Source organism: Tarenaya hassleriana, unplaced genomic scaffold (assembly GCF_000463585.1).
Source record: "Tarenaya hassleriana unplaced genomic scaffold, ASM46358v1 Cleome62, whole genome shotgun sequence".
Classification (NCBI taxonomy): domain Eukaryota; kingdom Viridiplantae; phylum Streptophyta; class Magnoliopsida; order Brassicales; family Cleomaceae; genus Tarenaya; species Tarenaya hassleriana.
In genome coordinates this window covers 517502-545079 of record NW_010968712.1, presented here as the reverse complement: position 1 = coordinate 545079, position 27578 = coordinate 517502, and the positions used below count along the sequence as shown (strand labels likewise).

General features: G+C 39.3%; 7 protein-coding genes and 2 long non-coding RNA genes across 12 annotated transcripts in view; 4 read left to right on the top strand and 5 right to left on the bottom strand.

Moving 5' to 3' along the window:
• Positions 1-2496, top strand: part of LOC104799955 (oligopeptide transporter 6) — a 3750-nt gene extending 1254 nt beyond the window's left edge. Inside the window, exons 2-6 of the mRNA XM_010522646.2 lie at positions 181-278; positions 372-941; positions 1024-1285; positions 1360-1542; positions 1650-2496. Coding sequence (XP_010520948.1) covers positions 181-278; positions 372-941; positions 1024-1285; positions 1360-1542; positions 1650-2273 — 1737 coding nt within the window. The 3' untranslated portion in view covers positions 2274-2496. The remainder of the gene's footprint in view (positions 1-180; positions 279-371; positions 942-1023; positions 1286-1359; positions 1543-1649) is intronic.
• Positions 2196-3325, bottom strand: LOC104799956. Of its 2 annotated transcripts, none has more exons than XR_769663.1 (3): positions 3202-3325; positions 2533-3053; positions 2196-2288 (listed from the first exon to the last, which is right to left on the bottom strand). It is a non-coding gene; the product is annotated as an uncharacterized LOC104799956 (long non-coding RNA). The 2 variants fall into 2 exon arrangements; XR_769664.1 differs by having other exon boundaries at positions 2533-3044.
• A 96-nt stretch (positions 3326-3421) lies between these two features.
• Positions 3422-5002, top strand: LOC104799954 (rhodanese-like domain-containing protein 14, chloroplastic). The gene is made up of 6 exons (XM_010522645.2): positions 3422-3731; positions 3842-3888; positions 4101-4193; positions 4279-4417; positions 4507-4609; positions 4711-5002. The coding sequence occupies exons 1-6, from the start codon at positions 3557-3559 to the stop codon at positions 4829-4831; spliced, it is 678 nt and encodes a 225-aa protein (XP_010520947.1). The 5' UTR covers positions 3422-3556; the 3' UTR covers positions 4832-5002.
• A 245-nt stretch (positions 5003-5247) lies between these two features.
• Positions 5248-8916, bottom strand: LOC104799953 (vacuolar protein sorting-associated protein 26B-like). 2 transcript variants are annotated; one of them, XM_010522644.2, is made up of 12 exons: positions 8684-8916; positions 8350-8383; positions 8142-8216; positions 7913-7987; positions 7732-7804; positions 7564-7608; positions 7246-7357; positions 7078-7144; positions 6754-6798; positions 6085-6140; positions 5807-5982; positions 5248-5716 (listed from the first exon to the last, which is right to left on the bottom strand). In XM_010522644.2, the coding sequence occupies exons 2-12, from the start codon at positions 8350-8352 to the stop codon at positions 5538-5540; spliced, it is 906 nt and encodes a 301-aa protein (XP_010520946.1). In that variant the 5' UTR covers positions 8353-8383; positions 8684-8916; the 3' UTR covers positions 5248-5537. The 2 variants fall into 2 exon arrangements, with proteins under 2 accessions (XP_010520946.1, XP_010520945.1); XM_010522643.2 differs by having other exon boundaries at positions 8714-8915.
• Positions 8917-9029: 113 nt separating this feature from the next.
• LOC104799952 (ATPase family AAA domain-containing protein 1-like) lies at positions 9030-11717 on the bottom strand. The gene is made up of 5 exons (XM_010522642.2): positions 11333-11717; positions 10350-10650; positions 9982-10140; positions 9603-9898; positions 9030-9513 (listed from the first exon to the last, which is right to left on the bottom strand). The coding sequence occupies exons 1-5, from the start codon at positions 11531-11533 to the stop codon at positions 9271-9273; spliced, it is 1200 nt and encodes a 399-aa protein (XP_010520944.1). The 5' UTR covers positions 11534-11717; the 3' UTR covers positions 9030-9270.
• A 2200-nt stretch (positions 11718-13917) lies between these two features.
• Positions 13918-15300, top strand: LOC104799950 (cytochrome b5). 2 transcript variants are annotated; one of them, XM_010522639.1, is made up of 4 exons: positions 13918-14028; positions 14200-14299; positions 14651-14717; positions 14826-15300. In XM_010522639.1, the coding sequence occupies exons 2-4, from the start codon at positions 14210-14212 to the stop codon at positions 15074-15076; spliced, it is 408 nt and encodes a 135-aa protein (XP_010520941.1). In that variant the 5' UTR covers positions 13918-14028; positions 14200-14209; the 3' UTR covers positions 15077-15300. The 2 variants fall into 2 exon arrangements, with proteins under 2 accessions (XP_010520941.1, XP_010520943.1); XM_010522641.1 differs by lacking the exon at positions 13918-14028 and adding an exon at positions 14075-14098.
• Positions 15301-15379: 79 nt separating this feature from the next.
• Positions 15380-17873, bottom strand: LOC104799949 (pyridoxal reductase, chloroplastic). The gene is made up of 8 exons (XM_010522638.2): positions 17631-17873; positions 17320-17548; positions 17023-17116; positions 16819-16942; positions 16593-16694; positions 16363-16514; positions 16025-16118; positions 15380-15948 (listed from the first exon to the last, which is right to left on the bottom strand). The coding sequence occupies exons 1-8, from the start codon at positions 17745-17747 to the stop codon at positions 15763-15765; spliced, it is 1098 nt and encodes a 365-aa protein (XP_010520940.1). The 5' UTR covers positions 17748-17873; the 3' UTR covers positions 15380-15762.
• Positions 17874-21565: 3692 nt separating this feature from the next.
• LOC104799948 lies at positions 21566-22267 on the top strand. The gene is made up of 2 exons (XR_769662.1): positions 21566-21753; positions 22056-22267. It is a non-coding gene; the product is annotated as an uncharacterized LOC104799948 (long non-coding RNA).
• Positions 22268-22384: 117 nt separating this feature from the next.
• Positions 22385-26197, bottom strand: LOC104799947 (leucine-rich repeat receptor-like serine/threonine-protein kinase At1g17230). The gene is made up of 2 exons (XM_010522637.1): positions 22895-26197; positions 22385-22800 (listed from the first exon to the last, which is right to left on the bottom strand). The coding sequence occupies exons 1-2, from the start codon at positions 25953-25955 to the stop codon at positions 22484-22486; spliced, it is 3378 nt and encodes a 1125-aa protein (XP_010520939.1). The 5' UTR covers positions 25956-26197; the 3' UTR covers positions 22385-22483.
• Positions 26198-27578: the final 1381 nt, after the last annotated feature.

The window sequence follows — 27578 nt, the reverse complement described above, 5'->3', positions numbered from 1 at the left end:
AACCGCTCCTCTGTTTCTTTCATTACCTGAAACATACATTACGTATAACGTTTCAAATCCTGTGTTCTGTCTAATTCTTGATCCGTTGTGTCCAACTCCATCGAGGGCATTCATTCATATCTTGTGCATAATGTTTCAAAGTTTTCGTGTTTCTTTCCGTGGATTTGATCGGTATTTCAGGTTCTTGGATTTGGTTGGGCGGGTTTGTTCCGGAAACATCTGGTCGAGCCCGGTGAAATGTGGTGGCCGAGCAACCTTGTCCAAGTCTCTCTCTTCAGGTACTTGCAATTTTCACTTTCTCCACACAGAAAAATGTCAGCTTGCTCTGTTTCTTAACCTTCTCATATCGATATTTTATCCGGAAATCTCAGCGCCTTGCACGAGAAAGAGAAGAAGAAGAAAGGGGGAACAACTCGAACTCAATTCTTCCTCATAGTCCTCGTCGCCAGTTTCGCTTACTATGTAGTTCCAGGCTATCTATTCACAATGTTGACATCCATATCTTGGGTATGTTTGTTCGGATCCAAATCGATTCTGGTAAACCAGCTCGGTTCAGGTGAACACGGACTCGGTATAGGAGCCATTGGTATCGACTGGGCCACTATCGCTTCTTACCTCGGTTCCCCTCTCGCCAGTCCATTGTTTGCCACTGTCAATATAGCCATCGGGTTCGTTTTGATCATGTATGTTGCCTCGCCGATCTGGTACTGGCTTAATATCTATAGAGCCAAGACCTTTCCTATATTCTCCAGCAAGCTTTTCATGGCCAATGGCTTGAGCTATGACGTTCTGAGCATCATCGATAAGAAGTTCGAGCTCGACCGTGAGGTTTACGCAAAGACAGGGCCTATACATATGAGCACCTTTTTTGCCATGACTTACGGTCTAGGTTTTGCGACTCTATCCGCGACTATCGTTCACGTTTTTCTCTTCAACGGCCGGTAAAAACCCATCTTTTCCATTTAAATCACACGCAAACACGATCCGTTGTTCCATATTTTTAGGGTTTTCAAATCTCTGCAGTGATCTATGGAAGCAGACCAGAGGAGCTTTTCAGAGGAACAAGAAAATGGATATACATACAAAGATCATGAAGAAGAATTATAAAGAAGTTCCGATGTGGTGGTTTCTCGTCATCCTCGTCCTCAACATAGCTCTGATAATATTCATATCGATTCATTACAACGCTACCGTGCAACTTCCATGGTGGGGAGTGCTTCTTGCTTGCGCTATCGCCGTTTTTTTCACGCCTCTTATCGGCGTTATAGCCGCCACAACTAACCAGGTACATACATATATATAGAATATCTGTATCTATCCATTGAAAGGCACTGACATGCGAGAATTTCTATCTTCCAGGCACCGGGTTTGAACATCATTACAGAGTATGTCATAGGTTATATCTACCCAGAACGTCCAGTTGCCAACATGTGCTTCAAGGTTTACGGATACATAAGCATGACTCAGGCTTTAACGTTCATCTCCGACTTCAAGCTCGGGCATTACATGAAGATTCCTCCAAGAACCATGTTCATGGCACAGGTTCTGATACGGTTTCGTTTTTCCTCCATTTTTTTTTGTTTCTTTCAGACAAGAAGAGTTCAGTTCAGAACTGAAACTAAGAATGCTCTGTGATAACTTTGTTTCAGGTGGTGGGAACCATTGTAGCTGTTGTTGTTTACTCTGCAACAGCATGGTGGTTAATGGCGGATATTCCCCATCTCTGTGATACCAATCTGCTTCCTCCGGACAGTCAATGGACATGTCCGATGGACCGTGTCTTCTTCGACGCTTCCGTGATCTGGGGACTGGTCGGACCACGCAGGATGTTCGGAGATCTCGGAGAATACTCGAACGTGAACTGGTTCTTCCTCGGAGGTGCAGTTGCTCCTTTCATGGTCTGGTTAGCCGCCAAGGCCTTCCCGAATCAGACATGGATCTCGAAGATCCATATTCCTGTCCTGATGGGCGCTACGGCCATGATGCCGCCCGCAACAGCCGTGAATTTCACGAGCTGGATCGTTGTCGCGTTTATATTCGGCCACTTCGTGTATAAGTACCGTCGGGAATGGTGGAAGAAGTATAACTACGTTTTGTCCGGCGGTCTGGACGCTGGAACTGCGTTTATGACAATACTTCTGTTCTTGGCACTTCAACGTAGAGACGACATTGCGTTGAACTGGTGGGGAAACGCCGGCGAACGTGACATGTGTCCCTTTGCGTCTTGTCCCACCGCGAAAGGGGTTATCGTCAAAGGTTGTCCAGTCTTCTGATCATTCGGGAGAGAACTGAAGAAAGCAAAAAGGATTGCATTTTCTGTTATTAGTTTCTGGTTTTTCTTTTTGTGAAGTTTACAGGGCAAAGGGAGATTATTGCTTTTTCAGACATTCTCAGATAGTTTCTTTTCTCCTGTTATTTTTTTTTTAATCCATTCTCTTTCTCGTACTATGACACCATTGAACCAGATCCAATGCAAAGATTCAAGAATTCTGAGTTGCTGTAACTGCGAAAACTGTGATATAAAAAACCAACCAAAAGCTTGCTGGATCATCGTCAATGGCTGCTGTCCAGTGACTGGATAGTTAACAGATGCTTTATCCGATCTTAATATGCCCACATTTTCAAGATTTGATTCCGTAAACGAGTTAACAGAGCCGCAAAATGCCTTTTGCCACCATCACTTCATCAAATGTGAAGTGGCTCGTCTTCCGAGCCCCTTTCCTTTGAGCTGTGACCCAGCACCAGACTCTGCAAGAACCTTTAAGATTTATCGTAAGATGAGAGGGTCGAGAATATGGCGAATGGGTGGAAGAAGAGCGAGGTGCTTGGTTCGTCAGCTATCACCATTAACCGCCTTCCCAGGATACTCGCAAGAAAGAGACGGTGTCAGCCATTGTTGATCAAAGCCCCCTCTGCAAAAACTTCACAATGAACACTGATTTCATTTCCCACCATTTGTCAGCCAGAGATCCCACCATTGTACCAAGCAGCCCCATTTCATCTCCCATCTCTTCGTACTTCCAATGTAATGTCGAACTCTCCGCCTGACAAAACTAGGGTACAAAAGATGATACAGATCTAAACCTCCCACCAAACCCATTAATCAAAATTCGTACACCAATCGGATCGGGAATGTGTATGTACGTATAGACATTGAAGAAAGAGAGAAAATTTAGGAGCAACCAGGGAAGAACATCGTACCCATCATGAGCCAGTAAATGAGGAGGTGTGCCAGACGCAGAGGATAAGCTTCGAGACAAAAGAATGTCGACGAGGAGGGAGAGAGAGAGGGCTTTGTGTTGTGGGGACACATGCATTGTTGATATTTTCCATGGAAGATAAAAAAGAAGATGAGGGGATACCATGGGGAATCAACGGCAACACAAAAACAGCCACAAGTTCAGATTTTTATATTGAGAGAGATCAAAAGAATACACAACATAAAAAAGACACGATTTTTTCCATCTATGTCTCTTTCCCTCTTCCTTTTTCGTGTAATCAAACTCTGAGAAAAAAAAAAGATCTAAGAAAACCCATCAGGAGCTTCTTCACCAAAATGGCTTCACTCACTTCAATCGCCACGCCGTACGGTTGTTCTTCGAGAAACTCCAATACTCCATCTCCATCGCAGGTTTTCTGGGGAAAATCCGCCAGATTTTCTGGGTATAAGCCTTTGGATTCATCGCGACTGAGAATTCAAAACGCTTCAACGAAACCTGCGAAATCAGCAGGTACAACTCCATCAGCGGATTCAATGACAGAGTTCTTGACAATAGTCAGTTGGATTAACCTTTACTTGGGTTGTCTTCTTGTTTCCGGTCGCGTCTCTTGGAGGGATTAGCTGAAGTCGAGTGGAAACGGAAGAGAGAGGTTCTGCTGGAGAAACGGGTATGCATTTGAATCTAATGATCCTTACACAAAGATCACAATACATATTCTGTGGGGTATACTGGAAAGATGGGCACGGATTTGAATTGACACTGCAGTGAATGTGTTGCCCAAAGAAATCAGAAAGATGGGTTTTTGAAATCGAGAAAATTCAACGAATACGCCATAATCAAGGCTCAGTTTTGTTGTTGTCGATGTTATTATTGTTGAAGGTGAGAAGCGTGGATGTGAAAGAAGCTCTACGGCTTCAGAAAGAGAACAACTTTGTGATTCTCGATGTTCGGCCTGAGGCTGAGTTCAAGGAGGTGAGTGTTTTCTTTTTCTGATTCTTTTAACTGGTTGAGGTCCTTAAAGAGTGGATGAATGGTGTTGAATCATTCATTGGTTTAGGGCCATCCGGCTGGAGCTATCAATGTGGAGATGTACAGACTGATCAAAGAATGGACGCCATGGGACATAGCTCGACGACTAGGGTTCGCTTTCTTTGGCATCTTCTCCGGCACGGAAGAGAATCCCGAGTTTTTGCAGAGTAATAATACACATCGAACCATCTCCAATCCGACTTCATATTCAAAGTATTTGCCCGTTTTTCCGAAACTTTTGATCTCTGTTGCGCAGAGGTGGAAGCTAAACTCGAGAAAGATGCCAAGATTATAGTAGCTTGCTCGTCGGCAGGGACGATGAAACCGACCCAGAATCTCCCTGAAGGCCAGCAATCAAGGTATCGATCTACCTCTGCTGCCAAACCCTGAAACCGGCATGTTTTTTAGGACATGAAGGTGTTGTCTCCTTAGGACAGATTGAAACTTGTTGTCTGTGTAGGTCTCTCATAGCTGCGTATCTTCTGGTCCTTAATGGCTACAAGAACGTTTTCCACCTCGAAGGCGGATTCTACACATGGTTAAAACAGGATTTGCCCGTGGAATCCGAAGACGAACAGTAGTAATTACTCTTCACTGGAGTTTTCTTCTGTAAAGGGTTCGACTTTTTAAGACTACTAAGCTTTGATTGCAAGAGAATGGAGGGTTTTGTTGCCTTTTATTGCTTTAATGACTTCGAATTAGGGGTGGAAGTTAAAAACCCGATATCCGTTGGTGGATACCCATCTCATAGATATTTTCGTGCAAAATTATCGTTATACGATTGATGATCAATTCGGATAAACAAAAACTTGCAGGTTTTCACGAGTTTGGATATCCGCGAATACTCGAGTCTCGGGTATCTGAATCTCGTGAAGTTGAGACCGAGATATTTCAGCCATGGAATCTGGTAGAACCGTAGAAACGAAATCGAGATCGGATACCCAAAGGTAATCAACCCATACCCACCACTCTTTGAATTTGCTTTGGAGATGAAACATTAGTACCTGCAACTGCTACACCACTGGCAACAAGTACATTTGAACAAAAGAACATACAGAACACAAAGAAGTCGAGTTGCAAAACCATGAATGTCGGGGGAAAAAAAAGCAGAGCAACCGGGTCAGATGATAAACTACAAACTGGAGAACTTCACTCCAACCAAGTGAGATTTCTGGCAGCAGATCTTTCGAAGAAATTCGTAAAATTCGAGTTCACAAGTCTTAAAAGGCCTTTACAAGGTGTTGGAAAGATACCGTGAATCTTTTTTGTTGCTCGGGTTTTTTAACATCAGGATGATTCCTGCAGCCTGTACAACGTGATTTCTTGCTGCTTGAAGTATCGACGATCCTCTTCGTCAACCAGAACCAGATTCAGATAATACTTGACGCTGAATTTGTTGTTAATGTTCCGATGGGTAGGTGTCAAATCGTACGGACTCAAGAACAGTCTGATCGGTATCGACTCCCCTGCAAAAGCCGCTCACTCGGTTACTAAAACTAGCAAGAATTCAAGGAACAGGAACGAGTTCAGAACGTATAAAAACGTCGAGGTTTTACCTCTAACAGGCGCACCATCCATCAACTCGAATTTAGCCAGAGTCTCTGTCTCGACATGAGTATTAGCTCCTGCCCCTGTTGATTCACGCCGCCTTATCTCAAGATCCATATTCTTTATCTTGATTCTCACAAGGAGGAAATATATTTTCCCAAGAATAACGTCCTTCAGGTGATACCTGCATACAAGGGAAGGAATTAAACTGTTATTTTCTCCTAACAGGCTAATAGATAAGGCCATCAGTAAAAAGTTGATATTACAAAACAAAGATTTATCTTACTTGCTTTTATTGTACTCGAACTCGATGTGCAAGCAATCTTCGATTCCGACTTCCATCTGTATCATTTGAGCACGATCAGACCCGATTGAACCTCACTAGCGGTAACAATTAACTAAAGCATCAAACATAACTCGTAGACCCATAGGCATCTGTTATCTAGGAGTGGGCATGGGTCAGTACCCGAAAATTTAGAATATCTGGATCCATACCCGAAGGCTTTGGATAGCAATTGATATCAATGTTCGTATCCAAATGTTTTGGGTATCCAGACTACAAATACCCGATAAAATATTTGGGTATCGGTGATACCTGAACCCGAAAATTATTTTAGAAAACATATTTATAACAAAAAAAAATGCACTATGCAAGTTATCATGGGTCAGATACCAAAAACTTTTATGATAACTGGACCCACACCAGGAGTTAAAAGGATAAACATTGAATATTAACAAGGATATGTGTACAAGGGTACCGGCGAGTACTCGTCATCGATTTTCAATTGCTCGTATTCATACCCATAGGGTGGGTAATCAAATGAAAAAAACCTGGCCCTGCACTGGTGAAAGGCCAAGTAACCGAAAATCGGGTACTCGCATGTTGGTACCGCAGGTACCCGTTTTTTGGGTATTTATGCCCACCCCTAAGTGTTATCTGATTAACAGAAATCACCTTGATGCTGTTATTGATTGCAGGAGGTGGAGAATAGTTCCTGACCTGGTTCGGGACAAAACGAAAACAAGCAAATTAAACAAAACATCTTTGATGATACGAAACGGATAATTATCAATTACTACATGAACTAAATAGATGCATAATGTTCCTTAACAATGTCAAATGTCAAGAAATATTCATCTACAGGCGGTACCAGTAGATAATGATGTATATTATGTTAAATATAGGAGGTAGAAACAGGACTGGACCAAATCCATTACAAAACTATGATGTCAACCACTGTGATGTAACAGAGACATAATGAAAAACAAAGAAACATACCACAAAATCCTGGTATTCCACTATGCTTCCAGCATAACCACGTGTGACTGTTACTTTCAGGACATACCTGGAGAAAGCAAAGGAAGACATTACCAGAATTCACAATCAGGAACTCATAGTCAAAAACTGTTTCCATTCTGATGTCACGGAGAAGTGCTGTACTATTACCTTAGTCGCACATTCACACCGTTGTATGTCTCGTAAGGCATCTCGACAGTCGAAAACTCAAAAGGATACGTTTTTCGTTCATATATTTCTCCAGGCACATCAAGTTCACGTACTGTAAACAAGATGAACAAAAGCACAAATAAGATACAACAGATCCCATGTCATTTGATAGAATGGACCAATAATAATCAGAGCCAAAGAAAAAAAAAGAGCAAATCCGAAATCCTTTCCATCATAACCGCTAGAAACACGAATGTCTTTGCTATTGCGTGCCAAGTGTCAACTAATCAAGTGGAATGAAAAGAGAACTCTACTCACCCAAGGAAGTGAAGTCATAAAAGTTTCCTCTGTCAAAGTACATTTCTGTCGAAAACAGATATATCATCAATACGAATATATAGACAGGCGATATGATAAACTGATAACTCAATCCAAAAGACTATATTTCAGCAGACGTAGTATAAGTTAGGGATATTTGCATATAACCTATTTGACCGAGAAGCTCAACTTTTACACCATTGTGTTCAACCTTCTTCCCTTGAGCTGGTTCAATGCAAACCTATGAAAGAAGTTGAAGCCATATTATAACAAAGCATTACAACAACATAAAAAGAAATTCTTACCAGTCTAGGATTCCAAAGCTAGATTAGAAAAAAAAATGAAGTACCATCCCGGCAATAGTTTCTTGACTCTGGAAAAGTGGCACTATAACGGTTTGCCCGTTTTCTTTCTTCAAGGGCACCTAACGGAAATGCAGATCAAGGAAGAGAATAAGAAATCCCGAGACCTTGGCTCCATCACGATTGATGGATGATGGATCACACATGTTCAGGACAAGCAAGCATTTCAGAACAAGAAAAATATATTTCCACCAAGAAAAGATTGAAAGGCCTTACCTGTTTTCGGGTTTTCCCATCAGAAAAAGTGATGGAAATGTGACTTGCGGGCTTGAAGGCTCCAAGAATGTAATTCTGTGATATTAAACCCCAAAAAAAGTTATAAATTTTACTACAAAATCTCGACCAAGCAAGCAAATCTGTGCTTATAATCCAAACGAAGCAGATAAAGGCAATTACTTGGATGAGAACCAGTAAGAGAACTTACCATGATCAAAAGACTCGATCCCTATCAGAATCACCTGTTACAGAGAGGAAATCAGTCCGACGAAAGAAACAAAATCAGTGGCATTCCCAAATTTTCAAACATCAATGCGTAAGGTATAAGCTGAAGCTGATTCAGATTCTCGCATGACGCGGAGAAAAAGAGCTTGAGCTCACGATTCAGCTGCGATCAACGAAATTAGAAGTAAACCCTAATTTCGATTCTCGGAAAGAAACCTCAGAAAAGTTTGAATCAGATGTAATGCTGTAAAGAGGTTAGAAATAGGACTCGACAGGGATCAACAGGCGGTGAGATCAATCGAGACCCATAAACTCACATCGGATTGCACAATCGGGCAATTGCATACCTTCGAAACTGAAAACAAAGGCCTTGTTGAATCCCGGAGAGAGAACGAAAAAGCGACCGATTCCGAGGAGATTTTGACAGTTGGGTCGGAGAAGAGAAGAGACGATCGAGAGAACGAGGACCAAAAAAAGGGAAACCCCGAAAAAACGAGAGACCCAGTTAAAGCCGAACAAAGCCCACAAGAAACTGTAAGAGGTCCCCGAAATAGAGCTGGCTCACTTTCAGATTTTCAGTTAATATATCAAGACAGCATTATTCAACCAAATTAAAGTTCGAAACTTTTTTTCCAATTTTCTGAATTATCCAATCCTCTCTCCTCGTGAAAATAGATAAATTGATTAAAAAGATCGATGACCCATCTACCCAAAGGTGTCGAAGACGACAAAGATTGGAAGAAAAAAAAAGTTGTAAGAAGCTGAATCTAGAACACTGCTCAACTGAACAGGAGATTCAGTATCAAAAAGATTACATCACTTGATTTATTTGATAGCGTGGGCATCAAGGAAATGCCTCCGCCCGTTCAAAAGATTCATCCTTTCGTGTTCAGGGAAACAAAATTCATCTGGGGGATTCCTCGGATTCCCTCCACGAGTCCTGAGAATCTGACTGAAGGTTAATGAACTGAGACACTATAAGCTTGGAGAGACCACTTATGGCGGCTTGCACTTCGTCTGGATCCCTTTGGCTTCTCCATTCAGAGGCTTGCGAGCTCAGCCCAGAGTACTCTCCTGCAGCAACCTGTGTCTTCTTTGACGTAGCAAGAACCTTTTCCAAGTCCGACTGTAACAACGGCCGAGGAACCTGAAAGTATTTACAGCTCAAATCCTCAGATCTTGAATTCAATTCAGGTGGAAAGTAGCCTTTGTGATGCATGGTATCGTTTTACTCACCGAACAATGTTTCCCGTTTTTCTCCTCTCTTAGGAGTTCTCTGATGGGGAAGTAGGCTGCTTTCTTGCAGAGTTCGAAAATATCTGATCCCGTATAGCCTTCACATAACCTGGCTACGTAATCATAGTCGATATTGGGTTCGACCCTCTCTCCTTTCAGAGTCACTTTCAGAATTTCAGCTCTCTCACGGCGGTCAGGAAACCCGATTTCAAAGGCTTGAGGAAGACGCCTCAGTATTGCTTCATCAAGCTCTGACGGTCTGTTAGTTGCAGCAAGAACCATCACCCTTGCATTCTCTACAGAAAAACAAAACAATATTCACAAGTGTCAAATCCTTACAAGGCATATTTCAAAATTAGACACGATGAATAGAACTTACGGTCTGTGGTAAATCCATCCCACAATGCCATAAACTCGGTCTTCATGTTTGCCATTGCTTCATGATCTGTTGACCGACGCTGACCAAGAAAGCTGTCAACCTCGTCGATAAATATAATAGCGGGTTGGAGTTTGGAGGCCAAGCTAAACACAGCAGTAACTGAAGAACAGGACAACTCACATATTAGTAAGACCGTCAGCCAAACTCAGTCCATGAGGAAAATGTAAAAAAGAAATCGATAATTAAGTAAAAAAAGTTATCATTGGGTATAGAGAAGCTCAAAGTTTAACCATTTAAAGGAACTAAACATTTAAAGGAATCAAACCACACAAAATCAAATGTATTTGCCGAAAAAGATATAAGCTTACCAAGCTTCTGAGCATCTCCAAACCACTTGCTCATCAGGTTAGAAATCCTCACATTGATGAAAACAGCTCCTGATTCTTTTGCAATGGCTTTAGCAAGCATTGTCTTTCCAGTTCCAGGAGGCCCGTACAGCAAGACACCCTTTTGAGGGCCAAGAAGCTTTCCATGAGAAAACAGCTCAGGTCTCTTCAGAGGCAGAATCACAAGCTCATACAGAGCCTGTTTGATGGTTTCCAAGCCTCCAATAGAACCAAACTCTACATCAATGTCGTCCGGATTTATCACGTCACATGCTATTACATCCTGTTCACATTATCAGGGAACATATTCGCATTTAGCAGCGCTCACCTTCTGATTCATTGACGCACCATACAGAACAGATAAGACACATAACACGACATTGGAAATAGTGATTTTTAGACAATATTGAACAGAGAAGAATGTTCAAGAAGTTCTATTCTAATATCAAAGAAGCAGATTTTCAAACGGGGTAAACAAAGCTCCTATCACATTACTAATCGAATCGAAAAACAGAGTAAGCAAAGCTCCCATCAATCTCTGCCGAAGCAGAGAGCAAGGTGATCCTAAACAAATTTCAACCTAAAAATCCAAACTTATCAAGAAAACGAAAGCATTTGATAGAGAAAATACATACATGGTTACAACTCAAAAGAGAGAAGGAAAAAACAAGGTTATTCTTTTAGCGCCTTTCACGTATAAACATTGACATAACCTCAAATTGCATCAAATTCCCTCCAACCCACGACATGAACGCTTAAATCAAACCTCACCCAAATCCACTTCACACAAACGACCAATGGGTTTTGGAATGAAACCGACACAACTATAGAGACTGCCCTTTTGAAGTCTAAGAGAAACATATGAACACAAGATTGGATATACACAAACAATAAAAGACATGCCCTGATAACTTTAGAGTCACAGAAATCCGAGTTTCTAATTGAAAAACACCAAAACTACATACCTCGTAGGGATTGGTCTGGATAAGAGGACGACCCAGACGCTTGGCGATTTCCTTCTTGTGCTCGAGCGCCTTTTTAGCCGCCTCACGGTTCGGGTCGAGATGTCGGAGACCCGCGAACAGAACCAAGCAGCTTAGCGCCGCGCTCGCCGCGTAAAGTATCAACTCTTGCAAGAACTTGGTCTCCGAAGACGAACCCCCCATTCCTCTTCCCAGGCACAAAGAGTTGAGATTCGGACAGAACCCTTTTCTCTCGAGAAAAATCTCGGGAATTGAGGTTCAGAAACAACAGGCAAGAGAAGCGAACAGAAATCAAGACGATATCGTCGAACAGCAGCAGGTCGTGTGGACAGCGAAAGGGTTTTAATTCAGGAAGAGCTTGTGGAATTTGGATCGAGGAAAGAAGAAGAAGAAAGTTCTTCCGTGGGAATTACGAAAACAGCCTTGATGGCACCGTCGTAATTTCGAGAATTTTCTCCAGGCATTACCGGTAATTAGATAGGCCCAGAAGGCCTATTATCTTGTGAGCCTCAAGGTTTAGATGTCAAAAGCTCAAATGACCATGGTCCAGCATATTTACATTTTCATGGTACCACATATTTTTTTTAATCATTTTCATGGTACCATATGAAAACCACATATATTTATTTATCACTCTAACATCCTTTTTTTACGTAATCGTGAATCTTTTCATTAAAATGGACGTTATATTTACATATCGGTTAGGATATGAATAATCAAACAAAGAAATATTCAAATATATTTTAATCGAATTTAGATATAGAAAATCGAACTGACCTAAACGGAATCATATATTTTAATATATAATTATACTTTCTGATTATAATCTATTTGAATTTGGATTATTTTGACTGGAACGAATAGAGGGTCAAGGATATATATAATATATAGCATATTCGAGTAAAAATACATATTAAACCGCAATAAGTCAAACCAACATTAAATTATTACTATAATTGTTGTTTGAAAAAGACCATTTGTGTGATTCATGTTTCTGTCGTCTCATGGTTATGAATCATGTTGGAAAATTTATGGTACATAAATACCAATACAATTAACTGTGTAACATAAATAATAGCTAATAATTTATACTTTAAGCTTTTGTTCCTTCTAATTTTTATGCGAGATCAAATATCCTCTTGAAATTGAAATTAAAAAAATAAAAAAAATCTCTTAATTTTTTAATATTTTGTTATTTAAAAGAATTTTAAATTATTATTTTATCATAAAAATATTTTTAGTTAAAATTAAAATACAAACTAATAAATATAATATTCTTTCGACTAATAAAAATATTAATATTCTATTTAAATGCATGGTTAATTGAATTGTTATGTAGAGAAAAAGTTCCGGGCTGCTTTTTTTTTTTAAAAAATTTTTTATGAAAATAAATTTAGAATAAAAAACGAAAAAATTCCTGAAAAATTATCTCGTTATAAATTAACTATCATAGAACTTTTTCCGTTTCTAAATTTATAAAAAAAAACTTTTAATCTTTCAGAAAAATGAGATTTTAAATGTCTACTGATTTCCTTATAATAGAAAACAACCGGTCAAGTTATCTCATTATATTAGTCAGCCAGTTAAATTAAAATAATATATATATATATGTATGTATGTATGTATGTATGTATATTGTATATATATTTATACGTATGTATACATTTGTATATGTACATAAATATATACACATTATATACATATACATATATATTTGTAATATATATATATATGTGTACGTATGTGTATATATATGTAATTGTATTTATATATGTATGTATACATATAAATATATATACATATTATATATATATGTATACATTCGACGAATCCGCATTTAACTTTGAAAATTTGGTTGGATTTTTGGACGATTGGAAATTTATTATCAGATTTTCCGTCATAAAAATAAAAATAAGGGTAAATTCCCTCAAAAATCCGGAATTTGCTAAAAAAATATACAAATAAACCTTCAACTTATAAACATATCATTTAAACCCAAAACTTTCTAACATCTAACTGAATAAAACCTTGACCTTACAAATTGTTACTCTAATAACTCGTTGATTTATTTGACCACAATTTTAGAGAAATTAGAAATCCACGTTGGCCTAGAAAATTGATGTCAGTGTATCCATATAACCAACTTTAAATGAATTTTTACCACATCAGTATTTTTTGGATTAAAATTTAATCCGATTTGAGAATAAATAAAATCAGTTTTTTGGACCAACATAACATAATATAATCAGATTAAAGGTTTATTCAGTTAAAATTGGATACATAGACACGTTGACATCAGCTTTCCGAGTTAACGTGGATTTTCAATCGTTTGAAATTGTGGTCAAATAAGTCTACGGATTATTAAAGTAACAATTTGGAAGTTGGAAGTTTTATTTAGTTATATGTAATAAATTTGGGGTTGGGGTTAGGGGTTTGAATCTCAAATTAAAGTTTTATTTATATATTTTTTTTGCCAAAATTTTTAAAATAATAAATATTTAGCATTGGACAACAACCAATCACCATGCAATCTCGGAGGCTACTTTGGTCATTTCGCTCCAAAGTTGGACTGTTTTTAAGCACGGGGAGGAATGAACCCCGTTTTTCTCATTCATCTCTGCCAAATCGTGAATCGGGCATTGAAGATATCGAGATTCTAAAGGCGGAGCGAGAAAAAGGTTCCTTTTTTTTTTTCCTTGAGAAGTCGTACAGTTTTTGTATCTCTTTCATTTCCGATCTGTCCTTTTGGTTCGAATCTGTTCTCTTTCGTGTCTGGGTTTCGTGGATTCAGATGGGTTTTGTCTGGATCGAGCTGTTGATTTGGCTTTGATTTTGATCTTTGTTTGCAGCTGAGAAGAAATGGCTTCGGATGAGAAGAAGGTTCTGACTTTCGATGAAGTTTCTAACCACAACAAAACCAAGGATTGTTGGCTTATAATCTCCGGCAAGGTTAGATCTTCTCTCTTCGTTTGAAGAATTTCTTCCTCGAATCGATTTTCACAAGGGGTTGTCTGAAATTAGTTTTGTCGGCTGCTCCGCTACTGCCACTTCGCTATTTAACTTCTGTAAGCTTTTCGATGAGAGTAGTGGAAACGATGGCAAATCTTCCATAGTTAAGAGAAGAGATTAAGCATCTCTATATTAGCCTACTTCACGTTGATCCCACTTAGTAACCGTGAGGTTATTGTTTGTGTCCGATGATTTACTCTGTATATGACTGAGATTCGTGGTTAGTTGCTGTCGTGAATCGAATTGGGACTGAAACAGAGGATTGAGTGTTTGTTCTTGAACCCATTCCAGGTTTACGATGTGACCCCCTTCATGGATGATCACCCAGGAGGTGACGAAGTCTTACTGTCATCAACAGGTGTGAAAAGATCAGTTTGTTTTTGTACTTTTGAGATTCGTTTTCTGCGTTTTGTTTTGATCGCTTCAAATAACTTTCGTATCGTTTCCCCGGGGATGTTTTCTGTAGGGAAGGATGCTACTAACGATTTTGAAGATGTCGGCCACAGCGACACTGCAAGGGATATGATGAAGCAATACTACATTGGGGAAATCGATTCATCGACCGTGCCCGCGAAACGAACTTACGTTCCGCCACAGCAAGCGGCGTACAATCAAGATAAGACCCAAGATTTCGTGATCAAGATCCTGCAGTTTCTGGTTCCTATCTTGATCTTGGGGCTGGCCCTAGTCGTTCGCCAATACACCAAGAAAGAGTAAGGCTTTCAAGCAAAATTATGGTATCTCCTTGCCTCTGCATTTTGGCTTTCGGGATATGAAATGGTTGAAGAAGAACGTTATACTGGTACTTTCCATGTTGTCCTAGATTCTTGCTTCATGTTTTCGCCTAGACCTTGCTGATTCTTGTCAAATCATGAATGACGATAATACATTGTTAGCTCCGTTATCACCTATCTGAATAAATGAGACAGACATCTGCAGTATTTTTTTTGGTGGTTTTCTTGAACAGATTGAATCTTTGGTTGGGGATAAAAGTTCAAATTGGTTATCAGAAACATATGATACATTGAAAGAGATTGGATAGTGTACTGTTGTATTCTCCATGGTTTTGAAGGAAAATAAAGCGAAACAAAAAGAGGAACAAGCCTGGGAAAGGCCAGACAAAGTCTGAGCAGAGGTCTTGTTTGGTAAGAACCCACAGAGACAACAACCTTAACCTTTCTTGGATCTTGTCTCTGTGATGGCAAAGACTTTATGAATGTATATACATTGCTGCTTTTTTTCCCGGAGTTCGATGGAACTGGATTCTTTAGGAACAGACTCCTTTTCTGACTTTGATTACAGTTCCTGCTCGCAAAGATTTATGACCGTGAAGGTGAATAAGAAGGATCTCTTCATCGGTTTCTGCATTGTGATTCATGACCATGTTCATGTCTCAGCAGATTTTATCGGGTCTGGAAAATGTTTTGAATCATCCTGCGTGGTGATTCTGCAGCTGCATTCTCCAACTGAAGCTGTTCATCCAAACTCAATCTCCATCCCAAGGCACCCAAGTTGTCTTCTACCTGTTTCACTGTCTTGATTCCCGGTATCGGAACTGTCCCCTTGCATATGCACCAGTTTATCGCAACCTGCAAAAGTTTTCCGTCGTAAAAAAAAAAATCCTGCCTTTCGTGACATCAAAAGTCTCGCAGTTTTTACTGTTACCTGTGGCATAGTTTTCTCTCGTCTCTCTGCGATTTCCTTCAGAGCTATCAACAGAGGCTCCAGTCCCGGAAGAATTCGCCGAAACAGGAAGGCCCTGTCATGTTTTCAAGAACACTTAACAAGCTGTTTCATATTCCATCTAGATTCGGCTATAGTACAGAGTATGACAGGGCAAGAAAACCCGAATTTCGGGTATCCGAGCATTATATGAGATGGGATAAGGTTATAGTGTAAAAAAAACCCGAAAATCGTTATATGAGATGAGTTCAGGTAATCTGAAAATCTTTCAGATAACCGATCTGTGTCCAAAGGATTCAAGAGAAAGCAAAAATACTGACCGCGGGCCAGACGGAAGTTTAGAAGGGGAGTATTTCCCAGAAAGCATTCCAAGACCGAGAGGGCTGTAAGAGATCAGACGGATCCCTAGCTCGTCGCATATGTTCTTGATCTCTTGCTGCTCTTTCCCCATGCTTATCAACGAGAACTGCACCTGGAAAATCAAAAGGTGTCTCGCTCTTTTTCTGGATTATCTCGTTTTCGATAAGATCATGAATCCGGTGAAAAGTACCTGAGCGGAGCAAAGGGGAACGCCTCGAGCCTTGAGGTAATCGTGAATCTTCACAAGCTGTTTCGGTCCGTAGTTGCTAACTCCAACGGCTCGAACTAAGCCCTACCGGTCAAGTGTTCACAAACTTCAAATAGCAATATAGCCCATGAATAATACAAAGATCAAGCCATTTTCAATCTGTTTTTTTTTTTTAATTTGCTTCAGAAGAATTCAGATTCATTGTAACCTTCTCGTACATTGCCACTAAACCATCCCAAAGTGCAAGCTCTTGTGGGGGAGCATAGTTTGCAGTTGACCAATGGAGCTGTCCGATCCCGAGTTTGTCTATCTGAAGCCTGTCCAGAGAGGACCTGGCATCAAAAAAGACCATGGATGTCAGCCGCCATGGATGTGCAGAAGGAAGAAATCACAACAGGAGAAAGTCATTGACCTGCAAGCGTTTACAAACTGACTCGATGTCAGCCGCCATGGATATGCAGCAAACTTTGTAGCGATCACTATGTCGTTTTGTCTCGGAGCTTTGTCTGAAATGAAAGACGAGTAGGAGGGTGTAAACTAAAGCACGAATGAACAGAAATTCCATGGCCCTTGAGATAATGGAACAAGTCCGAGAAAGAAAGGCTGCCATTCTCAGACCAAACTAAGAAACAGATTCTCGTATCGATCAGAGGGCATGTCTCATGGCAATGAGGCCTCAACCACTGAATCAAGAGTGAAGAAAACAGACCCTGAAATTCTCTGATGAATTTTCCGAGAAGCTTCTCGCTCTGGCCATTAAGCCTACCGGTCCCATAAGAATCTGCAGTATCGAACAGATTGATGCCGTTTTCCACGGCCAAGTCGAAAGCTTGCTGAAGCTCGGCGTCCATGGAGGGTTGATAACCCCAAAGAAGCTGATTCCCCCATGCCCATGTCCCAAATCCCATCGGAGATACGCTCAGTGGACCCATCTTCACCTGCTCAACTCATCCATGGGGCATCAAAGCTTCAACTTTAGGTCAACAGACGCAGCTACACACGCATATATATACACATTACCTTCTGCCATGGCCAGAAAGGAGGGAGCTTGAGAGGTTTGAAGATGAATGGGCTTGAAGAATTGCTCGAGCAGCTTATCTGGATGAGCGTGTTCGTGGCCGACAACGTGAAAGCCATTGAAGAAACCAGAAGGTTGTTCAGTATTCTGCCTTTCCTGTCTTGTATGTGGCCCAAAAAAGTTTGCTACTTTTCTCGTTTCTCCTTTTCCTGGATAAGAGAATAGTATCAATTCGTTGCACTGTTCAAATAAATACTAAATCAAATATCCAGTAATCATAAGTTTATCATCGATTTTGCTATGGGCAGATCAAAAGATTTTTTAAATTTTATTTTTCTCATTCCGATTCTAACATTATTTTTGAAAACTTTATTTGTATAAAAGCATTATTTCCAATATTTCTAACTCTAACGGGTTGAATGATCAAGTTTTTATTTTGAGTTTTTAGTTAGAATGATCAAGTTTTTATTTTTAGTTTTTAGTTTTTATCTTGTTGGTTTTTGTCTTTCATAGTTTTTAAAAAATTTGATTGATAAAAATAATATTTTAATTTTTGGTTGTACATTTTATACTTCAAAATTACAAAAACAGTATATATACCAAGGGACCATTTGGGTTATTAACCGAATAATTGAGTCGAACCGAACTGAATAAGATATAACCGTATCCGAAACGAATCCGACATCAAAATCGAACGGTTATGATTTCTCTAAACTCGAAAAAACCGAAACCGAACCGAAAAAAATAATCGAAAAATCTAACAAATTCTTTGAAAAAAATGAACTTTATACCAAAATCGAACCGAATCCAAAACGAAAAATAATCGAACCGAACCGAATTGAAGTTTATACAAAAACCGAATGGTTATAGTTTTCTATAATCGGAATAACCGAACCCGAATATAACCGAATCGAAATCCGAAAATGACCGTCCCTAATATATAATACATATATACTATAGATATAAAATGATTACAATATAATTATAATATATATATATATTTTAAACAATAAAATTTTAAAAATATATCTCAAATTTGTTTTTTATTAAAAAAATTAAAACATGAATTGTGGTAAAAATGATAACAATCTTATCTTTATATAGATGTCGTGTGAAATTAGTGTAAAATAATGGATATTTTTGTTTTTAGAGTAATTTGTATAATTATTTTTAATAAAATAATCTATTAACAAATCAATTTTTAAAAAAAATAATTAAATATTAAAATTTTGATCGGAGTTTTTCTAGGTTTTTAACAAACAAAAAAATCGAAAAACTCCACCCAATCAAATCAAGGTCTAAATCTATATAGCAGCCACTACTTTGGTTGTGTGGGAGGCCGTGGATTCAAATGTTTTCTTCGAAGAAAGGAATATACCGAAATTCCGACACGACGATTTCATATCCTACACACATTGCTATTGAAACAAAAAAAAAAAAAAAAAAAGAACGCATTAGCAAATTATATATTTTTTTTCGGTGCCTCCTCGTATCAAGTTACCAACCAAAGGGAATCGCAATATGAAATATTTGTTTCGGTTTCTTATTTTAACTATCAAAATTCTCTCGTAACAACCTCTTCGATCAGATACAACACGAGTGCGAGAAAAGATCCGTTTTGCATCGAAAAAAAACCGGGAAGTGAGCGGTTGTTCATTTTATGAGCGACCAGCTCTTCAAAAAAAAAAAAAAAAAAAAAAAAAGAACGCATTAGCAAATTATATATTTTTTTTCGGTGCCTCCTCGTATCAAGTTACCAACCAAAGGGAATCGCAATATGAAATATTTGTTTCGGTTTCTTATTTTAACTATAAAATCGTGCAAAAACAAAATTCTCAAATATATATAATCATTCTGTAGATATATAATGTTATATTTTTTATATTAGATTAAAGTATTTATAAATCTTATATATATCTGGACTATAGAAAATATAAACCCCAAATTCTTTAGCTGGGTCCATAAAACCACTTGACGTGTGCACGAACTGATTCCATTTGGGCCCACGCGTGCCTACGTGGCATAAGCCCTCACCGCTCGTCCTCGGGGCAAATTCAATCTCCGTCATCGTTTCCGGAATCTACCCGAGAAATAAACCAGACTATATTACAAAATGTTCTTCGAAGTGTTTGCATAAATAATCGATAACTAGTTTTAAATAATTAGAAAATATTAAAAATTATATATTATTATAATTTATGAAAGAGAATAACTTGTTTATTATTCTACCTTTTTATTTGTTTAAAATAAACCTAGACAATGCGCGTTAAGGAAACCCCAGAAGTCTCCTGTAAAAACCTGAACCTCCATTGTCACTGCATATATATACACACACGCATATATATACATCCATACACGCACATATCGTCCTCAATAATATTGTTTTTTTCAATACATATGCGAAGGATATCATGAGCAACGTCCCCAGATCTCTCACCGACTCATCCTCCTCCGTCGATCCCTGGCCTTTCTCTGCCTCCTCCGTCTTCTAATCTCAGGAAAACCCGCCAAAACTCGCCGGAAAATAACTTTCCGACCATCTTGTTTTCCACTTCGCCGGAGATTCAATGGGCGTCGGACACCAGAAACACCAGCATGACAACAACCAAGACCAGATGATCTTCAAGTTTCATTTCCACATGCCACATCTGCACTTCCATCATCATCATCATCATCATCGTCGTCATGTTCCGAGAGGGTTTGTGACGATATTGGTGGGGCATGAGGATGAAGAAGAGCTTCAGAGATTTGTGATTCCGGTGATGTATGTGAACCATCCTCTATTCTTGAGGCTGTTGAATGAAACAGAGGAAGTGCACGGATTCGATCACGACGGTCCGATCACAATCCCTTGCCACGTGGAGGAATTCCGACATGCTCACGGCATCATCGAAGAAGAAGTACTCGCCGCTGTTACAGCCACAACCACCATTTCATGTGTTTCAATTCGAGGTTTAACTAAATAGCATCTGATTTGATAATTCGTTTTGGTTTGATGACGATGATGATGAATATAGAAAATTGTTGATTCGACTTTTCATATCCGATGAAATTGGAATGGAATGTGAATATGGTTCTAATCAAATGTGAACGCGTCGGTCCACGTGGGTTTGCGTCTCTCTCTTTTTTTTCCCTGTCATTTTGCTATGAGAATTTGCTTTCTGGGCCAAGTGGAATCGAATATAATAATATTTACACTTACATTAAAACATGCTATTATGAGTTATCAAAACAAATACCGGTATATATATATTTTATAATAATAAACTAAATGAACAATTACCGGTATTATTGACTCGTGAGGATTGTTTCTCAAACCGAAGTTCAAAACATTATTTTTTTTTGAAAATGTGAATCATATTATATATAATAATTTACAAAAAGGTAATCGTCCGTAAATCTACAAAAATTGATCTATGAAATGTTAGGAGGATCTCTCGAGATAATACCAATCTTGTAGAGGCGATGATACAGAACTTTGACTCCGGATGAAACAGATTGATATTTTTTGCATTAAACTCGTATTTAACATGCCATATCCCACCAGGAATATTTATATACAAAACAATGGTGCTATTCATTACAAGAACGCAGTGTTTTCATATTCATCAGAGAGATGGTGAACTTCATTTTCTCGTCCAATTCCAAAATTTGTTGGATGGATATTTTGATTCGTTTTAATGATATTTATATATAAAAAAAAACATGGACACATCAAAATCACATAGAAATACGCCACTACATTATATGGGCCTGGGTCGAATATGATTAGGCTTATTAGGCCTCCAACTGAAATATCATTTGACCACGGCATACAAATTGATAAATTTAGGTTTTATAAAATAAAATTCTCGCATTTTTTATCATGAGATTAGCTTATCCAAGCTATTTATTTTTTTAAATGTCTTGTATGATGCAATGCATCTACCGAAACGGCGTAGTTTTGTTGGCGAATAAAATCCGAGTCGCAGTGAAATTTCGTCGGGATGGCGAGAGGAGGAGATGGGGTACGTGTTGAGGGTGAGGTTGTCGTCTTTCTTCGCCGGAGCTGCGATGGCGTCGTTTATCGGACTCTCCGTCCTCTACAATGACTTCAAAGTCGCTCACGATTCCATCTCTCACCAGGTTTTCCCCTACCATTCTCCTTCTGTTATGCTTTCGCTCTTCTATTCCATTTCATTCATCGTTTCCGACGTTCCCATCGCCTAATCAGTCGAACAATTGCGATGTTCCCATTCTCCTCGCTGTTGTATTCCATTCATCGTTTTCAATGGGTCCTGCTCGAGATCCAGACCCACCAATCATTCGTCGGACCTTGCCTTCCAATGCCATCTCATCCCATGTTTCCTGTAATGTTATATCCAGCATGATGGTATGGGATAAGGATATGGTCGCTGATTTAAGCTGGGGTATTTCTGTTTATGCAGGTGAAATCGCTTCACGATTCTCTAGATAGAAGGATCTCTGCCCTGGAAAGTTTTAAACAAACTGAAACCCCGTAACATGCCGAGGCAATTGATTAGCGTTTCTTTGATGTTCTAATTGTGACGATGTTTTGGTATACTTTTTGCTTTGAGAGCAGCTTGAAAACCTCTGTGGATCACAAACAATGAAGCCAAGGCAATTTGTTTGACCCCCAGTTTCGACTTACTCCGTAGAATTGAAGTTTTTATCCCATGATCATTGTTTTTTATGTTTCCCTGTGAATGTGATTCCGTTCTTTTGGCTTTCACTAATGTTGTCTGTTTCAGACATCGAGGGAATGCGCTGTATAATCATGTTCAAGTTGTGCTTGGAAGATCGAAACAGAAGATGATGTTTGCTCACCTTGCCTATACAGAATCTAGTGCCTACCCTATAGTTTCATCAGAGACCTGAGCACATCTCTCATGGACGGTCTTGACTCGGCTGTTTGCTCTGTGCATTGAAGCGCCAATTCCAAGAGGCCGAGTGCCTTTTCTTGTTCAACACCGACCCAATGACTGATCTCTTTGTCGAAAAAGCCTATGGGTTCTTCGTCTTCAAGCAGGTTTAGTTTTGTCCATGAGACTATATCTAGACCTTCTTCGAAGCTAGGATCTACAGGCAGCTTTCTGCACAGAAGCTCGAGCAGGATGACACCATAGCTATAAACATCGCATTTCTCTGTCAAATATGTTGAGTAAGCATTCTCTGCATTTGAAACACAGATATACGGAGTCATGCTTCTGATTCTTAAGTTTTGTCAGATACCGCAGATTGGTTCTGAGAAGAGAGATTTACTAACCTGGTGCTATGTAACCGAGGGTGCCCACTATAACTGATCTTGCCGAGCTTGTCTCGTCTGATTGATGAACCAATCTTGCTGTCCCGAAATCTCCAATCTTGGGTTCGAATTCAGAATCCAACAGAATGTTGTCTGACTTGACATCCCTGTGGATAATTTGAGGCACACAGTCATGGTGAAGATAGGCAAGACCATTGGCTATACCGAGAGCGATACGGTATCTGATCCTCCAGTCCAGAGAAATGGGTGGTTCACTTCTGTGCAATGCATTGAAGAGAGTTCCTCGAGGCATGTACTCTGTCAGGATGAAACCAAACCCGTCTTTTATGCAATACCCTGTCATTCTTACAACATTTCGGTGCTTGACAAGGCTCAGAGTTCTCTTCTCAACGTCAAAATCTGCCTCGGATAGATTCACCTTCTTGACCGCCCAATTTTTCCGGGACTTGGTTGATTCTGTCCTGTATACTGTCCCGTGCTTGCCTCTCCCGATCACGTACTTGTCACTCCATCCTTCGGTAGCTCTCATGAGGTCTTCAAGCGTCATATCATCTGGCAAATCTTCGGTTTTAGATTGGCAATCAACCGGAAGATGAAGATTATAGTAGCGGTTTCCTTTGAGATGCCTGGAAACCAGAATGTAAAGGACAACACAAAGTACACAGACAGAAACACCAAGACCAATTAAACCAGCCAGGAGGTTTCTTGTCTTGTTGCCACGTTTGTGGAGTGATTCACAATCTCCAGCTTTATTACCCAACAAGCAAAGTTCAGGGTTCCCAAAGAAACACCCTGGATGTCTGGCTGCTATCCTAGTCCAGATCAATGGAAGTCCGCCACTTAAGTGATTGGATGAGACATTGGCATATTCCAGAGATACCATATTGTTCATCTCTTCTGGTATCTTACCACGAAGGTTGTTTCTCGAGAGATCTAGAATCTGAAGCTTGTTCATTTTGCCAAGACAAGGTGGGATTTCGCCAGATAACCTGTTGTTGCTCAGGTTAAGAACCAGACTGAAATGTTGAAGTTCACTCAGGCTGCAAGGTATAGGACCCTCGAACATGTTGTCTCCAAGCTGCAGCTCGATCAAATTTTCTAGGGAAGCAAAAGTGTCAGGCAGCACGCCTCGAAGCCTGTTTTCTTGAAGGAAAAGGCTTTGCAGCTTTCCGAAAGATGTTAGAATCTCTGGAGGAATGCTTCCGGAGAGACAGTTCTTACTGAGATCGAGATCAATTACCATTGCACATCGGCTCAGTTCAGATGGAAGTTCTCCTGTCAGTCTATTAGAAGAAAGTCTCAGAACTTGGAGATTCACCAGCTGTCCAAATTCATGGGGTATTGGTCCGGAGAACTTGTTTCTTGATAGATCCAGCATTGACAGGTTACGCCAATGACCAAAAGCTGATGGCAACAGTCCTCCCAGCAAATTTCCTCCAAGGTTCAATGTCTCAATTCCAGATTCCTTGCCCAGGTTCTCAGATATGTTCCCTTGCAAAAGATTATTGCTGAGTATCACTCTCCTGAGAGATGGGCATTCAGCAATCTCGGCTGGAAAACTGCCATTGAATCTGTTATCCCCGAGAACCAAGACTGAGAGCCTGTTACCGGAGCATAAACCAGAAGGAATCGGTCCACAAAGGCTATTACTGGAAAGATCCAACTTTTCCAGTCGAGGAGAATCCTTTCCAAGACTTGAGGGTAATGCTCCGGAGAGATTATTGTGAGCCAGTGAAAGAAACCTAAGTTTTTTCAAAAGGGTCACTCCATATGGTACTGTTCCAGTCAAACTGTTATTGTAAAGAGCCAACTGCTCAATACCTGTCATATTACCAATCTCTGCGGGTATCGAGCCTCTTATCCGATTGTTGAACAAGAGCAGAACCCGAAGCTGTTCAAGTTTCCCGATCTCTCGGGGAATGCTTCCTCCAATGTAATTGTTCTGAAGCCTCAGTTCAACCAGAGAACTACAGTTTCCAAGTTCACGAGGCAACGAACCGGTTAGCATGTTATCGAACAGGAGCAGATAGTTCAAGGCCACGAGTTCTCCTACTGTCCTAGGAATCTCACCTGTCAGTTTATTACTCGAAAGAGCAACAACCGAAAGCTGATGAGATTGAGAAATCCTGTCCGGAATACTTCCATTGAGCTTGTTCCCTGACAGAACAAGCTCCTCGAGATTCTCAAGATCCCACAGAGTATCTGGAATTGAACCTTCAAGTCTGTTCCCGTCAAGATATAGCAACTGCAGATTCCAAAGACCTTTAAACATCTCTGCTGGGATTTGTCCTCCTATGCCATTACCAGAAGCTATGAAGCTTGTAAGATTACGACAATTCGAGAGTGTAACAGGTAATGTCCCGACAAGCTGATTCTCATGAACCCAGAGATCAAGAAGCTGGCAAGAAGGAGGGAAACCTGGCAAAGAGCCGGTGAGATTGTTCGTGTTCAAGAACAAATGCTTCAGCTTGGGCAGAGACAACACTTCGACTGGAATGTCCCCAGTGAGAAAATTATCGTACAGACCGAGATACTCGAGGTTGGTGCAGGAACTCACCTCACGAGGAATCTCTCCGGAAAGCGAGTTGCGACCGAAATCAAGGGTTGAGATCCGATCAGAAAGAAAAATCTCAGCTGGGACCGAACCCTGAAAGCGATTGTCGTTCAACCGAATGACAGTGAGTTTGCTGCAGGTGGGGAGCTGACGAGGGACAGGACCAGTGAAACCATTGCCGCTGAGATCGAGCGAGAACAAGCTGTCGTGGAGACAGAGATAAGGGAAGGAATCGGTGAGGAAACCGACGAGACCCAATCCCGAGAGGTTTAGGGATTTGACAGTGAGACCGTTTGAGAAGCAAGAAACGCCGTACCAGTGGCAAGGTGAAGAAGAAGAAGATGAGGTTTGGGATTGCTGCTTCCATGGAAGAAGCTCTTGAGATTGGAGTGGGAGGCTATGGAAGAACTGAAGAAGGTAAGAAGCGGACAATGGTAATGAAATGACAGAACTTGACATCAAGAAGATGGTGAAGATACATGACAAGAGAAGACGATGGAAGAACATGACTATATGGCGACCGACCCTCAATCACACTCCCATATACAGATGACAAACTAAATGGGTTAATAAAAAGGCGCAATATTTTTTTTTTTAAAAAAAAAATCCTAATTTCAAGAAGGGCATGCATTTGGACGTGTGTGCGCCTTTCTGTGGTGAGAACGTGAGCGAACAATGAAGTCGGTCGCCATTTGCCGGAGGGATCACGTGAGAGGCCCAATAAGTACAAAGAACAAATAAAGAATAGTTCATTTGGATAATAAAATGGGCTTATAATTGGAATAAAGGCCCAATTCTATATTTGGACTCCTTTCCCCATATTTAAAACGTTTGGATTCCTCTGGTTCCTATTTAGTTTAATATAATATTATCTCGAAATAAAAATTGAATATAATATAATTATATTTAAATCCAGTAAAACAATTAAATTACCAAAATTCAAAAAATATCAAAATTAAACACTTTTTTTAAAAATAAAAGTTAATTATAAATAATAGAATTAAAATCTAATAATTGTGTAATAGTACAAGTGTTTCGATTCAAACAATCGGGAAAGTAAAGTGATGTAAGCCCATGTTGTAAGCACGTGGTGCGAGAAAGAGGACAGATTCCCATTGATGATTTATCTTATTATTATTATTATTATCATAAAAAAGATGGCAATAATTAGAGAGTGTCGAATGTCTCCTTGGCGGTGGTAAGCTTCGTTATCACCCGACACGTCCCTCAGCACCTCCCACCACTCTTTTTGTTTTTTTATAAAAAAATAACTATTCGTATATATATTTATTCTTTTTTTTTTGGTAAAATGTATATATATTATACATTTTTTATGAAATATATATATTATACATTTATTCTTTGTATCTAACACAAATCTATATATATAAAAACTCAATAACAAAATCGGCCGTTGTAATTAGGTGGCAAGTGTAGACCCACAATTTATGCAATAAATGATGATATAGTTTTGGAGGTCCGTATATAAATTATTTAGTTTTAAACAGTTACGAATGATGTTTTTAAGATTTAAATTATATTTTATACGTTTTTAGAGTAAAAATAATTCACATAATCTACATGAAAATACAATATGGATGAATCAAATTCGTACTTCTTTTTCGATTTTATTTAATTTGAGAAAGTGAATAAAAAAGATTCCTTAGAATGATATAAGGAGAAGGGGGGAAATGGAGCATCAATTTTGCATGGCAAAACTGAAAAAATTAAAAAGGACTAAGAAAGTGAAAGGACAAGTGGGTAATGTTTTTTTTATTATTATTATTACACAGAAGAGAAAAAGAGAAGACAAGAAAGTGTCACCATCACCTTTTTGTAGTGTATTTTTGTCGCCTAGTGGACCGTAATTTTCTTGGCTTTGCATGGCTCGTGGATATATATATATATATATATATATATATATATATATCCGAATATTGGATATTCAAAAATAGGCTATTAGAATATCATCGAGGCAAAATCAGATTTGATGAGAGAAATTAATCATGTAAGGCCATCAACTTGCTTCCCGTTCCTTTGGAGTTCCATATCCAAACACAATACAATATATATATATATATATATATATATATATATATATAATGTATGTAGAGAATATACGAAATTTAA